Source organism: Gavialis gangeticus, unplaced genomic scaffold (assembly GCF_001723915.1).
Source record: "Gavialis gangeticus isolate Ggan-Ray unplaced genomic scaffold, GavGan_comp1, whole genome shotgun sequence".
Taxonomy (NCBI): domain Eukaryota; kingdom Metazoa; phylum Chordata; order Crocodylia; family Gavialidae; genus Gavialis; species Gavialis gangeticus.
The window spans coordinates 23,814,697-23,830,259 of NW_017728996.1; the positions used below are offsets into that span (position 1 = coordinate 23,814,697).

The 15,563-nt window shown below is 38.2% G+C and overlaps 1 protein-coding gene across 1 annotated transcript in view; it reads left to right on the top strand.

Annotated features, from left to right (window-relative positions):
• Window positions 1-14,871, top strand: part of SLC30A4 (solute carrier family 30 member 4) — a gene marked incomplete at its 5' end in the record, with an annotated part of 29,669 nt that extends 14,798 nt beyond the window's left edge. Inside the window, 5 exons of the mRNA XM_019503824.1 lie at window positions 3,935-4,088; window positions 4,379-4,586; window positions 4,883-4,988; window positions 10,700-10,834; window positions 12,479-14,871. Of these exons, the coding sequence (XP_019359369.1) occupies window positions 3,935-4,088; window positions 4,379-4,586; window positions 4,883-4,988; window positions 10,700-10,834; window positions 12,479-12,633 (758 nt within the window). The remainder of the gene's footprint in view (window positions 1-3,934; window positions 4,089-4,378; window positions 4,587-4,882; window positions 4,989-10,699; window positions 10,835-12,478) is intronic.
• Window positions 14,872-15,563: the final 692 nt, after the last annotated feature.

Below are 15,563 nucleotides of genomic sequence, written 5' to 3' on the forward strand. Positions count from 1 at the left end.
TGACACCAATGTCCACATCATTGATAAAGATGTTAAAGAGACCCAGTCCAAGGACAGAGCCTTGGGGGATGCCACTGGTCGTGGGGCGCCATAATGATTTGCTGCCATTGACCACTCCTCTCTGGTTCCGACGTCGGACCCAATTTCCCCGCCATTGGACTGTGGGGTAGCCGAGACCGTAGTTGGCCAATTTATCCATGAGGAGGGCATGGGACACCAGATAAAAGGGTTTTTTAAAGTCCAAATATATGATGTCAGTCTCTTCTCCCTTGTCCAGGTGATACATCACCTGGTCATAGAAGGAGATGAGATTGGTCAGGCAAGACCTACCCACAACAAACTTATGCTGGCTATCCCTCAGGATGTTGCCCTCAGCCAGCTTATCCAGAAGGGTCTCTTTGATAATTTTCTTGAGAATCTTACCAGGGATTGAGGTCAAGCTGATTGGCCTGTAATTTCTGGGATCTCCTTTCCGCCCTTTCTTGAAGATGGGTACCATGTTGGCCTTCTTCCAGTCTTCAGGTACTTCACCTGAGCGCCATGAGTTTTTGAATATTTTTGCCAATGATTGGGCAATGACACCTGCCAGCTCCTTAAGTACCCTAGGGTGTAATCTGTCAGGACCAGCTGAGTTGGAAGGTGTCAAACCTCTCAAGGTGATCCTTTACTAGATAAACACTGATGCTGGGTATAAATACTCCCTCACCCTGGCCATCCTGTGTCCAGCTAGGCAGGGCAGTCCCATTGGACTGATAAAAGACCCATTAAGCAAAGTACCCATTAAGCAGGTTAGCGTTTTCCTGGGTGTCAGTTATCAGCTGTCCCGTTTGGTTCAGCAGGAGTCCAATGTTACCTTTGTTTTTTTTCCCCCGACTCCCTACATATCTGAAAATGGACTTTTTGTTATCCTTGATATGTGAAGCCAGATGGAGCTTGGTTGCAGCTTTGGCTTTCCTGATCTGCTCCCTGCAGGTACAGACCAGTGCTGAATACTCCTCCTTGGCGGTAATTCCAGCCTTCCATCCATTATAAGTCTGTCTTTTGACACGTAGGAGGTCCTCGAGTTCTCTGCTGAGCCAAGGGGGTTGCTGAGCCCTTTTGCTACCCTTCCTCCAAGATGGGATGGCCATCCCTTGTGCTGTCAGGGTTGCTAATGTAACCAAGGAGGGAGCCAGTCACAGTGACTCCCTGCTAGGTCCAAGACAGTATCAAGGTGTCTGAATTGAATGCAGAGGTGGTAAGGAACTGGAGGAAACATGGAGAAAAGACTGAGACTAGGACTGGCAGACAGGGATAAGACACTGCGTGCATCTACACATTCATTATTGCGCTGTAGTTATGGCACATTTAGCACTAACTTAAATGTGCTGTAATTGGTGCTACTGCACATTAGTGCTGCCATACGCCTTTGTTGTGATGTTAATACACAGTAGACTAATTTTACTGCCTGTTAGCACAGGTTTTGCCTGCTGTGCTAATGCACAGTGGAATTGGACCACTGAGACTTGGAGTTTGTCAAGGTTTTCCAGTTTTTTGTAACTTTCTTTGTTTCAGTCTACTTCTGACTGAAATGGCAAGTTTTTGAAATATCTCCTGAACTCAAATCTTGGCTGCTCAGTGAAACTGCCATCCTTGTTTTGCACTAGAATTGAAACCAACAAGAATATCAGTTTTCAATGAGCTCCACAACTTCCAGCATTCCCAGATTCATGGTTTCCAAAGCTTTCAAGGTGCCTGGTCACAGGGAGGTCTTCCAGGAATTTGGGTATAATGCTTTAGAACCCTGCTTTGGATTCAGCAAAAAGTTAGTTGAAGGTGTGAGTCTCAAAAATGCCTAACTTGTTTGGGGTCAAATTGTTTCTCTTCCCCCTGAGTTTCCACTGGTTAAGAAGTGGTTTTCAATTTATTGTAATTGCTGCTACAGTTTTGCTGCTTGCACTGTGAAGACCTGCATGGATAGTGCATAGCACTGTTGAGAATCAAACAACTATATTAGCGGAAACCATTAGTTTAAAACCCTGTTTAAAACTAGTTTCCTAATATAGGAACAATTGTCCTAAGAGAACAAACCTTTCCCCTGGACTTTTTTCATTGCTTGGCTTCAACAATATGCAAATATTCAGAGAACTGCAAGTCTGGATCTTGTAAAATGCATATTATAAGATAATTCACATTTGTATGGATTATTGTACTGGTAATTAGTATACTTAATGCTAATTGTTCCTCCTCCTTTCCTAGGCAGCTGCACTTCTGTAATTTCTCAGTGTAAGGGATCTATGTAGGCGTGCAAAAAACTGAAAGGAACTCCAAAGAGGAGCAGGACTCCTGTCCTGAATAGATGCTTTTCCTCATCATCCCTTCTGGAGGGAGAAACTGCATCTGAACCTGCTGAAGCAGCCTGTACAAAGAGCGTGCAAAGCCATTTTAGCCTTATTGGACAAGGAGACTCTTCCCATTATGCATCTTTCTTGTGTGTGACTCCTGGGTTGTAAATCTACTCCAAGAGCTTATGTGCATTGAAATAACTGTGTTGAAGTCACCAGTTACAACAAAATAGTCCCTCAAAAATGGTTATGTGTAGTTAGAGTTTAGAGATGACAGAATGGTGTCCCTAAATACATTGCAGCCTTGGACAAATCTGGGTTTCTTTCACTAAACCTGTTATGAGCAGCTAAGCTTAGTGCATTCTTTGAGTGTACAGGATAGGATTTTACATAGCATAGAAATTTCCAGAAGGGCCCTCGTGCTCTGTGGCCTGTGCCTTTCAGCAGGCTTCATGTGTTAGAACAGTTTTCTTTCAAAAGCTGGAAGAGCAACTTCAGAGGTCTTGCATGATATTTGTTTTCTAGACTGCATTGCTTTGTACTGTTTATTGTCACTTAAAACCAATGCGAAGGAGGCGTAAACTGTTACCACAGCAGAACAACTGTGTCCTACACCTATTTTGCCCAGGCATGAATGACTGTAGAAGGTGAAAGGTGATTTGATTCTTATGTTCACTTTTTAATCCTGTTGATTTGGAATACCTGCAAAGCACTTGCAGACAAGAGCTCTGAAGGCCCTGCCAGTAATTGAAAATTCCAAGACCAAAATGCAGTTCAGTCGATATTAATTATACTCTTCATTTTATGAGAGAGGCAACGGCAGACTCTAACAGCAACTGCAGATTCATATTTGGTAGCTCTTTATCAGTAGACTGCACAATAAATAGTGCACATTCTCATACTGACAGTTTTAATGTTCACCAGAACTTACGCATTTTGATTTTGTACTGGTGGGCACAAAGATTTTTTTTTTCTATGATTCTGTGTGATTTTCTGTGTTTGTTGCCTCTGCCCAAAGCTCAAAACTAGCTATCTATCTATCATAGACACGCACGCATGCACACATGCGCGCGCGTCTTTAAAACACTGAAATAATCATCAGTTTATATTGTCTGCGTTTAAAAAAAAAGCCTAGTTTACAGACAGGTCAATCAAGTTTTACAGCTGCAGTCTTCAGACATGTTGGATTGGGCCTTCACCTTGAAAGGCATGAGGCAAAGATTTGAGCTAGGTGGAAATCCCTCAAACCTATTCAGAAGTTTTGATCTGATCAGGAGAACCTATTTCCAGGAATAACTGACGTGAAAGTGCACTATTTGAGCAGCACAAGCCGTTCTGTTTGCTGATTGCATATTCTAATTTTAGCTTGATTTATAATATATGGTGTGCCATGAAAATACATCATAAATTAGTTTGCCTAACACTAGCAAAGTATAACATTACAGTATGTAACAGTATAAGGGAGTGGCCTTGTTTCTTGTGTATTTCACGGGCCATTATGGCTACAACATCACTCCAACATTACCATCACATTGTAAGTTATTTTTTTAAAATAGGAAGTAGATTTGCAGCTCGCTCTTGTAATGTTGTTGTTCCCTTTTTGTTTGCAGAAGTATTGTCAGCCATCATTAGTGTGTTGCTGGTATATATCCTGATGGCATTCCTGTTATATGAAGCTGTTCAAAGAACTATCCATATGGACTATGAAATTAATGGAGATATAATGCTTATTACAGCAGCTGTTGGCGTGGCAGTAAACTTAATGTAAGCTCTCTCCTCCGTCCATTAAAGACTGCTAAGTACATTTATAAAATGCAGTATACACTATGTCAATTAATTCATTGCGTGCTGTACCTTTTTTTTTTAATTGTGTATGTCTGAATCGCTTTGAGATCTTATTTGTATGCTAGTATGGTTTTTGGATCTCTTCCTTCCCACAAAGTAAGACAGAGGAATAATGGGCATCATGCATTCTATCTTTTCTCCAGTTTTTGGTCAAAAGACTTGGAAAAAATATCTCATTTTTTGTTTGTTTTTTTCCCTTTCTCTTTCAGAATGGGTTTTCTGCTGAATCAGTCGGGTCACCTTCATTCCCATTCACACTCACACAGCCACATACCTCCATCAAGCTCTCCTAACACAGCCCTTGGGAATAGCCAGGGACACAGCAGCCTTGCAGTGAGAGCAGCGTTTGTACATGCCCTTGGGGACCTGGTACAAAGTATTGGTGTACTTATAGCAGCCTATATCATACGTTTCAAGGTAAGGGACTGCTTCTTTTCTTTTTCTTTTTTTTTTGTGAACATGCGTAAGTCTGATGTTAACTCCTGTCTTAAATTAAAAAGTAACTTTTTTAAAGTTACAGAACTATTGTTTGTTTAGTTTTAGACATTCATCGAAAATGAATAAAATCACACTTCTACTATGCAATATTCTGAGTTATCTGGATGAAATAGACTTAAATTGGAAAGTAAAAGGGACTGTGTGTTACTGGAGCAAGTCTTTACAAGGGGTCTGTTGTTATATTTTCTTACAAATTCTTGATGTGTCCCTTGCAGCCAGAATACAAGATTGCTGACCCTATATGTACTTACATATTTTCAGTACTTGTGATTTTTACAACAGTCCGAATCATATGCGACACAGGAGTTATTATTCTGGAAGGTAAGATCTGTGTGAATTCTACAGTGCTTTTAATCAGTCAATTAAGTATCAGGTTGCAGTGAAAGGTGGTAATGACTAATTCTTTGTTACTTCTCTGTTAAAACATATATGGAGTAATTTAGAATTATGTTGAATAAATAAGCATAGAGGTCATGAGTTAGTCTTTGGTGTGATGCAACAATTAGCCCTGCATCACCAGCAGAATCTGGCCCTAAGGCCAGTAGAGGGAGTAATTAGGGGCACAGAGCTGGTATAGTGTTTCCAAGTTTTCCCTGCTGTTGTCTTAAGGCACTGCTGGGGCTTTCCTTAGCCTCATCATTGCTTCAGGCTTTGGAGATGCTGGCAAATGAGCAAGTTTAGAGCAGTGGTCAGGCTTTCTGAATGTATGCAATTGCTAGAGGACCATGCCTAGCACTCTGCTAGTCCAAATTTGGAGAGTGCAACAGTGAATTGCACACCACTTTTGCATACCCCCCACTCAAGCCATCCATCCTGCACTATATACTTGTTAGCTAAGGACCTCATCCCATATTTCACTTTAACTTCAAAAGTAAATGTTTATAAAAAGAGAGGGACACCTGGATCAAATGACTACAAACACAGGCTGTGTCTGTGTTAATTTGTAACCTATAAAATGTCCTACTATTTTTATTGTACATTTGATGCATTTGTATTGGTGGTGACAATAGTCAGGAGCACAGATGGGCCAACGGCTTTTTAGCTAGCGTCTCATCTTACCTTGTTCAGTTCAGTTCAGTTCTAGGCACCAGAGCAGTAAAAATGTCAGCAGGCTGCAGTGCGTTATCTTAACTGACACCCCCATTATTGCTAATGCCAGTAAAAATGCAATGGGAAGAAATTTTGGGGAAAAAAACTAGCATTATTCTGCAACCTTCTGACATTTTATTATTGAATCCCAATTCAACAGTGAGTCAGGAACTCTGAACAAGGCCTCACAAGTCTTGATTGTAAAATGGTTTTCTTCCTATTAAAACAACATAAAGATCAAAGGTTGATTGAGAGGGCAAAGTGCAGAGCTGTGCCTCTAAGCAAAACACTTCAGTTAGTTCTTAGACAGTGGTACTGAGATTTAGCCAAAGAAAAGATAGGAGAACTAACAAGCATATCAAATTTCACGTGTCTGAATGTTAGCTAGTTGCATAGGTCTTCTGAATGTCATGAAAATGTATGAATTAAGTATATTATTACAAGTGATGAAAAGTAGTCTTCATGTACCTAGGGAACTTTTCCAATTCAGCAAATATTAATTTATATTGGTTTGTTCTATCCAAGACCACTGCTAAACATGAGAGTCTGTGGGACTGATTTTCAAGTGCATTCAACCTAAGTTTCATTATTAAAATTGGAATGTTAAGTTGAAAACTTTATTATTACCTAATATTAGGAGCTAGAGTTGAGTCTTTAATATAGATTTAAAAGCCAGCGCCGCAGCAGTCTACTTGCAGCACAATGTAGGGGATTAGAGGTTAGGTCCATGCTTCCTGGGGCAAAGAATGCTGTGAAAGCAATTATCAAGTGGTTATTTTATTTCAAAGCCAGAAAACTTTGTCAGCCTTAACCAGAAAGGTCAACTTAGCATTTAATAAATGAGGCATTCTTAGATACTGAGCTTCCTATGTGTATGTTTGTGTTTCATAACTTTTTTTTCAACTAACTTTCCTATAACTGAAGTAGCCCCCAGAAGTTTTAATTCCCAAGACTCTTTAACACCATTTTTAAATATCATTATATCACTGGTTACCCTCCAGTTTTATGGAAAAGCAGTTGATGTATACTTTATATCAGTAACTAGTGATATAATGATATTTAAAAATTATATTACAGAACCTTGGGAATCTCTAATGTACCCTGCTACTGATTAAAAAATAAAATGAATTAATTTAGAACACTATACGTTAAATCCAGGTGCCAGTAAAAATAGCTCAGTGAAAGCACTCTTCAGTTTTTTGGTAACCCCATTTTTAAATACCAAATAGAAAACACCCCCAAAATAGAGGTTCTCTGCATAAGCTGTTTGTACTGGTTTGAATTCAGTTACATTGATGTAAAAAAGGGTATCCATAAAATGTGACTCCTTACTGACCAGAATTTTTACTCTTGTTGGAATCCGGAGTAATTTCACATTGTAGTAAATTATATCATAAATAATAATATTCATGTGAGTGTATCCAGATTCATGTGAGTGTATCCACATTTGTGATCCTCTAGCTACCTTTTTCCTGGAAGCTTTTCACCCTGGGATATCACCTCCTTGTTTAAATGCCAAATTCTGCCTCTTTTGTATACTCCAGGAATTGTCATTCTTACCAAGCACCCACAGCACATTGTTCCAGATAGTCCTGTGCTATGCCTGGCCCCTGTGTGTAATTGGTATTGCATGATGAGCTATATATAAATGGAATTTGTTTTAATTTCTGGTGGTGGGTGCTGTGTACAAGTGCTTACCTCTTCCATGTGCATTACAATCTGCCTTGTATGCTCACAAATGACAACCACTATTGGCATGAATGCAACAGTCCAATTGCTTTGAAACAGCCAGCCTGCCAGCCACAGCTTCCCCTCCTTCTCTTTCTTTCCTGCACCTGATCTTACTACTCTCCTGCTCTGTGTTCAAGATAACTTTCACAGTCTGCTGTTTAGCCTGCTGCCCTTCCTGTTCTGATGCTGGCTTTCTTAATACCAACAATACTGCATGTTCATTTCCTGACTGCACTACATTTTACAAAGGCACCTTACCACAAATTTCTATTTAGGGAGTTTGTAGTTCTAGTACAAAAAATGTGCTGTGTTTTGACTTAAGGAGAGCAATGCTTTAATTAGTGGCATATTTAGTAGCATATTTGCCATTAGTAAATCTTAGCAAAGCATTTTATCATTACAGAAATCATCACAGCATTCTCTTCAGTAAGCAAGATGTATTTTTTTAATCACCATAAATGTTAAAAAAGTCTATATTTAACTTCTGTCAATGAATTATTGAAAGCTTTTATCAATGCATTACTGATCTGCTAAAAACACTGCAGCAATATGCGAGCTACAAATAGGCAGAACATCACACAGCACAATTTACAAGGTACTAACCTGTAAAGGAGCACCCAAGGTACCTTAAAACTTGAGGAGGCCAGCATTAGTGTTACAGCAAATTTTTGAGCATATCGGAAGAGAATATGAAATGGAATGCTAGCTATATAATGTGCTGTACAGGACTCGGGCTTTCACATTGCAAGGCATGGCTGACCTCTCTCTGGCTCTCCAACAGGTGGCTGTGCCTTGCCAGACATCAGGAAGTACCATTCTGCCAAATAAAAGCAATGCATGTTTTGTTGGTTTCCATTTAGCCTTTGTAAATGGGGATTAATTCTGTAGTTAAAAAAAAAGAGAGTGAAAATGAAGAGTTGGCATTTTCCAAGAAGTGACTTGAGTCAAAAACAGGGGTGTCAAACTCAGCTGGATGAGTGGTGTGGGGCCAGTCCACAGGCAGGATCAGGCCAGTAGATCCTCTGCTCCCACCCTCATGGCTGATTCAGCAGAAGCAGAATCTACATGGGCCAGTCTGGGATCCAGACATGAGTGAGCACTGCAGCAGCACAGGTCTTGGGACACTGCATGTAGGGATGGTCTGATGCAGCAAAAGGAGCAGCGCCAGGGGCTGGATTGTGGCTGGCTCTGGTCCACGGACTGTTACCCATTATTTTAAAAGATTGAGCCTGCGCTAGGAGAACTGAGCTCCTCTGACTCCTTTAATTCAAAAGCAGGCTTGGTGCCCTGCCAGGCCATACAGCTAGATTCCTGAATGGTCACCAGGAGAGGAGGCCAGTCATAGCAACTTTGAGTCTTTCCACAATGTTTGCAGCTTTTGTCTCATTGGGAACTTTAAATTTCCATTACCACTTAATTTAAAATTAACGAAAGTTCACAAAAAGCCCGCACAGACAATGAAAGTGCCTAGATCCCAGTAGGTCCACGTGCTTAACTTGACCATCCACTTAAAACCAAAAGCACGTGGTGTCCAAAATTCATTAAGCACACAAAGCATGCACAAGAAATCCCACTGACTGATCACATGTAGCCACCTCACCTGCCAGTTGTATTGGCATACATGATTCCACCTAATACAGAAAGGGCTGCAGGACATGCAAATCCAATACTTCATATGAAGAAATACTGTCACCCCACCCAGTTGAGATGACTTGCCACATATCTAAAATGTGTCCTTTTATCAAAGTAGGTGAATAAGGCACTCTGATTGCATGCCCCTAGCACTTACCCCTCCTTATGACAACTTGTGAATTTCACAGTGCCCTGGAAGTTCCTGAAGATCTTGGCCTTACATTAAACTCTACTGTTGTTCTTAGTATGTATGGCTTGTGTCCTTATCATGTAGAGATGTTAAAAATTTTTGTCAGTGAGGGGGAAAAAATAAGAAAAACTTTCTCCATTAGAACCTATTAATTTTTGGCAAAACCTTTGGAGAACCAAACTGAATCATTCTATTGCAAGTCAAACTGTTTAAAACAATTACATTTTTGTTTCAAACTGCCATTTGAAACAACGTTCTTCCATTTTGAGTATTTCAAAAGGAAAAGTGTTATTTCAACATATGAATAATTTGGATCAAAATTTAAAATTTTCTTGTTGACATTTCCAGTTTAAAGCATTTTAGAAACTTTGTTCTCTGAAATTTTTCAATATTTTGACTCTCTTGAATTCAGAATAGAAACTAATTTTCAAATACCATAGTTTCTCCAAGGGATAAAAACTTTTTCCCCTGAGCAGCTCCAGTAATATATGTATGGTATTTATTAATAATTAATTGCCCTTTTAACAAGTCACTTGCGTGACCAAAAGTCTTCCAGAGTGTTAGAAATCTTCAAAAATATTTAGTTTAGATAATTTGTTACAATGTTGTATGAAGGATGAATATATAATAGAATGTAAGAAAGACAAGGTCATTTGATACTTTTATTTTACTTCATGATATGATACCATTAAAAAGCATTAACTTTCAAAATGATTACAAGGGAAATGCTTTTTATCAACATAGATTTAGCCTGTGGAACTTGCTGTCATCTTAATTTCTTGTAGCCAAGATTAGGATTCAGAAATGGATTAGACACTTATCTGACTATCATCTTAAGTTACATTATCCAATGTTACATTATCCAACATCATTTATCAGTGTTGTTAATCCTCATACTTCAGGAGATAAACCAACTAGTAATTTGTCAGTGTTGGGAAGAAACTTCCTCAGTTAGCATTTTAGTACACAGCTGTCCACTGTGAGGGGTTTTACATATTCCCTTAAAGTATCTGGTTTAAACCCCTCTGTAGTTCTTAAGAATTACAGTGAGAATTTCATTCCCTTCCATCTGCCCATAGTAAGGTTCTTGTACATTCCCCTGAAATATCTGGTGATGGCAGGACATGGAGTTAGGAAGCTGGAAAGGATACCCCTGGATCTGAGCTAATAAGGCAATTCCTACATTGTTCCTGTGCTAACACTGGACTTGTTCAATGTGGCAATTCTGGTCGTCTTTTTTACTGATTTAGATATTGTAAGACACTTTGAATGTTATAGGAACCAATCATTTGTCTTTTTAAGTCTTTGACCGTATTTTACTTTGAAGGTTGGGGCGTGAATTATTTATTTGAAAACACAGTAAATTTAACCATATATTCTGATACTGTAGGAGTTCCAAAGCATTTGAATATGGATCACATTAAAGAAGACCTAATGAAAATTGAAGATGTTTATTCAATAGAAGACCTAAATGTTTGGTCTCTCACTGCAGGAAAAACTTCTGCCATAGTCCACTTGCAATTAGGTAAGTTACTGCATAGTACTCACATCATTTAGCCATAAATTAAGTCTTAATGCAGAAGGAACTTTAACTTTTACTCTGTGTTAATAATTAAAAAGAGCTGATTCATCTGTTTTGAGAACAAGCCTTTTGACATTTGTATAGAAAATTATTCACTTTTAAAATATGTAAAACACATCTTTGATATGCTATAGAGAGAACTGTGAAAGTAAATTCTCACTGCTGTGAAGGGCAGTTTCTTATACCTCTAGGTACAGTAAAACAACATAAAGCTCTTTGCATAAAATAGGGATTTCATGCTCCCCTCCCAAGTTGTGTATTGTTGTATTTGGGTTGTTGGCTCTTTACTGCAATAGCAGAACCTGTTTATGAGCCTGTAACATGTCTTCATCTAATTGTCCCAGCAGCCACTGCACATTTCTAGAGCTTATGCAAAGCATTAAACATTTTTTTAACATAAAAAGTTTTTTAAAATATTGTTCTAAATTAAATTTAAGTTAAATTAAGCTGTTTGGAATCATAAGCAGTGCATTACATCTCCATTGCAAATGGAGTTAGACAGCATGTTAGTTCATATGCCTGATTTTACCCCTAGAAAAACTGAGCAGCTCAGAATCACATACTTTAGCTTTATCATGTGAACTTGGTGTAGAAAACAGCTGCCCTATTTAATTTGTAAGTAGCGGGTATCAGTTTTTATAATTTTTTATTATTTTATAATTTTTTCTAGAAGCTTTGTAAAAAGCAAGTGTTCAGTTTGTCTTCACTCAGTGAAAGCTTCAGTACAGGTTTTGGGGTTCAGATAGAAATGGGGGTAAGAGAATTTCTTTGAGAACATTATTGAATGAGGGCAAGACAAAGATTTATACCTGTATAGAGGAAGATATGTGCACACAGGCAACTGTCACACACAGATAAAAGAAACACCACATATTCTCTGGAAAGTACCTAATATCTTTTGATTCAAAATGCATTTCAATGTCTTAGACAGCCAACACAATACCTGAGTGTTTACATTTAGCAGTTATGTGAGATATGGTATCATAGAGAATTATAAAATGACAGAGAAGTAGGGCTGGAAGGGACCTCCATAGGTCATCTAGTCCAACCCCCTGCCTGAGACAGGATCATCCTTATCTAAACCATCCTATACAATCCATAATCTAAACTCTTCATAAGATTACCATCAATCCTGACACAACACAAGGCATACCACCCCAGCCTGCCCACCTAAAGCAGGGTAACCATATATAATAAAGCAGCAAAGCATTTTACCTTTTCTGTCTCTGAATTGTAAAAGTGAACCATATGCACAATTCTGTGTGAATTGTACAGAAAAAAATAATCTTTTGGCCTACCAAACCCTTACTTTTTTAAAGTTGAGGATCTGTTTACAAGAACAAGAGGATAAAAATAACATAGTAAGATGCTAAATGAACAGATACCATATTAAGTTATGGTTGTACCTGATGATGGCTGGACCCAATGATCTCACGAGGTCCCTTCCAGCCCTAACATCTACGAAATCTATGAAGTTAAACAAAGATGAATAGGCAGTTCCACCAGGTAGAATGTGCATTGAAATAGTTGGGCTGCAAGGAGTTTCTTGACAGATACACTATGTTAATATTTTTCTTCATTTTTCAGTTCCTGGTAGTTCATCCAAATGGGAGGAAGTTCAGTCCAAGGCCAGACACTTGCTGCTGAACACGTTTGGAATGTATAAGTGCTCTGTCCAGCTTCAGAGTTACAAACAGGAAGTAAACAAAACCTGTGCAAATTGTCAGAGTTCCAGTGCCTAATTTCATATGTTTTGGGAACTGCTGCCTTATTCTTCATCTTGTAGTCGAAGACTAAAGAGCAATAAATGTAAACCGATTGAACAAAATCCCTAAAATCCCTAATGGATGAAGTTGTATTAATAGTTGATGCAACAGGAAGAATTGGTTCTGAAAAGTGTGCAGGAGTTATCCTACAGAACACATATTTGTTTGTGTGCTCTCTTTTGTACTGGTTTATTGTTCAGCTCATGATTTTCAGACAAAGATGTTTCCAGAATATTGTTTACAGATTGAGATATGGCTCTGCAGATACCTCATAGATTATACTTCAATATTGTCCTTTGTTAATTGTGTGCCACTAAAGTACCTGTACTCCAAATGGAGCACTGAGAATTCAGTATTTGAATGAAAAACTTTAAAATGGATCGTGTCTGGGATCTATAACGCTGAATGATCCCAGATCTGGTTATACAGTATTTTTGCAATAGTCAGTTTTTCATACAGTATCTTAAATGATGATGCACACAGTGCTAGTTGAACTCTTTTATACATTGTCTCTTCAGACACGTGGAAAAATACAGACAATTTACTGTACCCAGAACAGAAACTTAGCTTTAATACAGGCATTCAGAGACCCAAATGATGTGGTCTGTTGTCCAGGCCTTCCATTGTTTATCTAGAGACTTCAGGACTGGATCCAATGTATTTTAATTGATTGGTTATCTTTAATAATGTATTTTAGAATAGCATTTATGCATTAGAAACCCTTATTTATTTTACAATGTTTTGACTTTTAAGGTGACCTTACTATTAATAATCTTGAATGTCTGAAAACCAACATTTGAATCAAGTGTAAAGGCCAGTTAATTAGCATGCCTTCTAATTATACATAATAAATGTGCTGTAATTGAACATTTTTCATGATTGTTTTGCATTGTTAAATTATAGCAAACTTCTTAAATAATAAAGATACCGTCATATATAAGCAAAATACATAGATATTCTAACAGACAAGTAGGAAGAGGAGATTTCGCATGTGTTCCATTCCCCAGTCTTAGACCTACAATCATTTTGGGTTTTTTTCCCCATTTCATCTTTGCATTTGTTCTGCGCATAACTATTTGATAAATGACAATGATTCACTGTATCACACCGCTTGCTTTATGAAAAATAGGTGAATTCACTAACTTATTTTCTTTTTCTTCTACCAATCTTCAGGCAAAATCCTCCTTTCTGATCCAATGGGTGGTGATAACCATACTACAGGGGTAAAATTCAGGTGGGCTTTTCTTTGCATTTGAACGTAGAAGAGGATATCAAGCAGGAGATTTCTTCTGAGCTTGGCTCTTCTGTGAAGCTTGGTCCTATGGGCTCACTCTGAGCCTTCTGCACTTTGACTGTGTAGGGGTAAACTTGCATGCAATCCTGCTGATTTGTCTGTATCTTCCCCAACTCTGATTACACCTGTCTGAGGGTAATTGGATATGAGACCAAGAGCAGCATGAATATGGTCTGCAAAGCTAAAAAGGAAACTGGCATTTGGCCTCAGATCTCTTGCACGTTTTGCACTTTGATCTCTATACAGTACTCTATACAGTACTTCTACTGACATCAATAATAAGTCTGCGAGTGGATCAGAAAGGATAATTTTTGCCCTACAATGACTGGTTTGATATTGGTTTGTAAATACCAAGACAACCATCTGTTTGAAACTTATTCATATTTTCATCAGGCTGCTCCGTAGCTGACATTAGGACTAACAAACATGACTTGGTTTCTTTCTTTCTTTTTTTGAGGTAGCAAATTACATGACAAACTTTCAGAGGTGCAAAGTAACATCACAGTATTAGTTTGGACAAAGTGCACATAATGCTGGATTATGTTTGTATTTCTTTCTAACAGAAGCAGAAATACTACAGTACTCCAGCACATTCAGCTCAGAGATGAAGTAGCAGTGTCTTGGGGAAGCTAATGCTTCAGTACATACAGAATATCACTAACTAAGCCATATCACAGTTTATAAAAATTGTGCATCCCTTCTGTACAAACTTCCTGAAAAAAAACGGTATTTTGCACTTACTGGATATTCAAATAGGATTTAATTAAATTGGGGTTTACAGTCAATGTAGTTAAAAGTATGGTAAACGTGTATTTGGCGTTTTTATTATAATGATTTACTATACATTTGTTTAATTGAAAAAAGTGTTACTTTATTGTGGGATTTATTAAATCAATTATTAAACTTCACATTGTCTTATACAATATTTATTTGTATTGCTGTCTCTAGCCTATTTCTTCTGACTCCTACTACAGTAATTTCAAAGGGTTTCTTCTAAGAACTTTCAGGTAGCCATTGTACCAGGGTGCCAACATATGGCTACCATGAGGCACTAACTGTACCATATTTGGATTGAATCATTGGCTCCCTTTCGCAGTATCCCTCAGTGTTTTTTGCCATTCCACAGTAGTAATTATGCTTTTTAAAGTATGAGCAAACAAGAAAATTGTGGCCAAAGAAACCACCGTTAGAATAGCTGCCAAGACCATTCTTAATAAGGCGTCATTTAGTTCTGACCCACTTGTTAACAGAATGCTAGACAAACTGGAAGGAGTTCAGAAAACAAGAAGCAAATAAAACACTGGAGGAGACCTGGTCTATTGATACCATTGTCCCATATCAGGGAAACTCTGGAACAAATACATTCTTTGGAGCAATTTCTACCTAAAATTAATTGATTGGGATTTTTTTCAGATGGAAGTTCAAATTTGCTTCTCCTTTTCCAAACCAAACAGTCCCTGCAGAAAAGCAGTGAAACATGGATGTTTATTACTGTTTTTTGATGCTAAGAATAATGGAATAAATAAGTGCAATAGATGTACAAAAGCACCAGAGTAAAAATGCTTGATGCATTTATTAAAGAAGCTAATGCTTTTATATGCAGAACAATCCA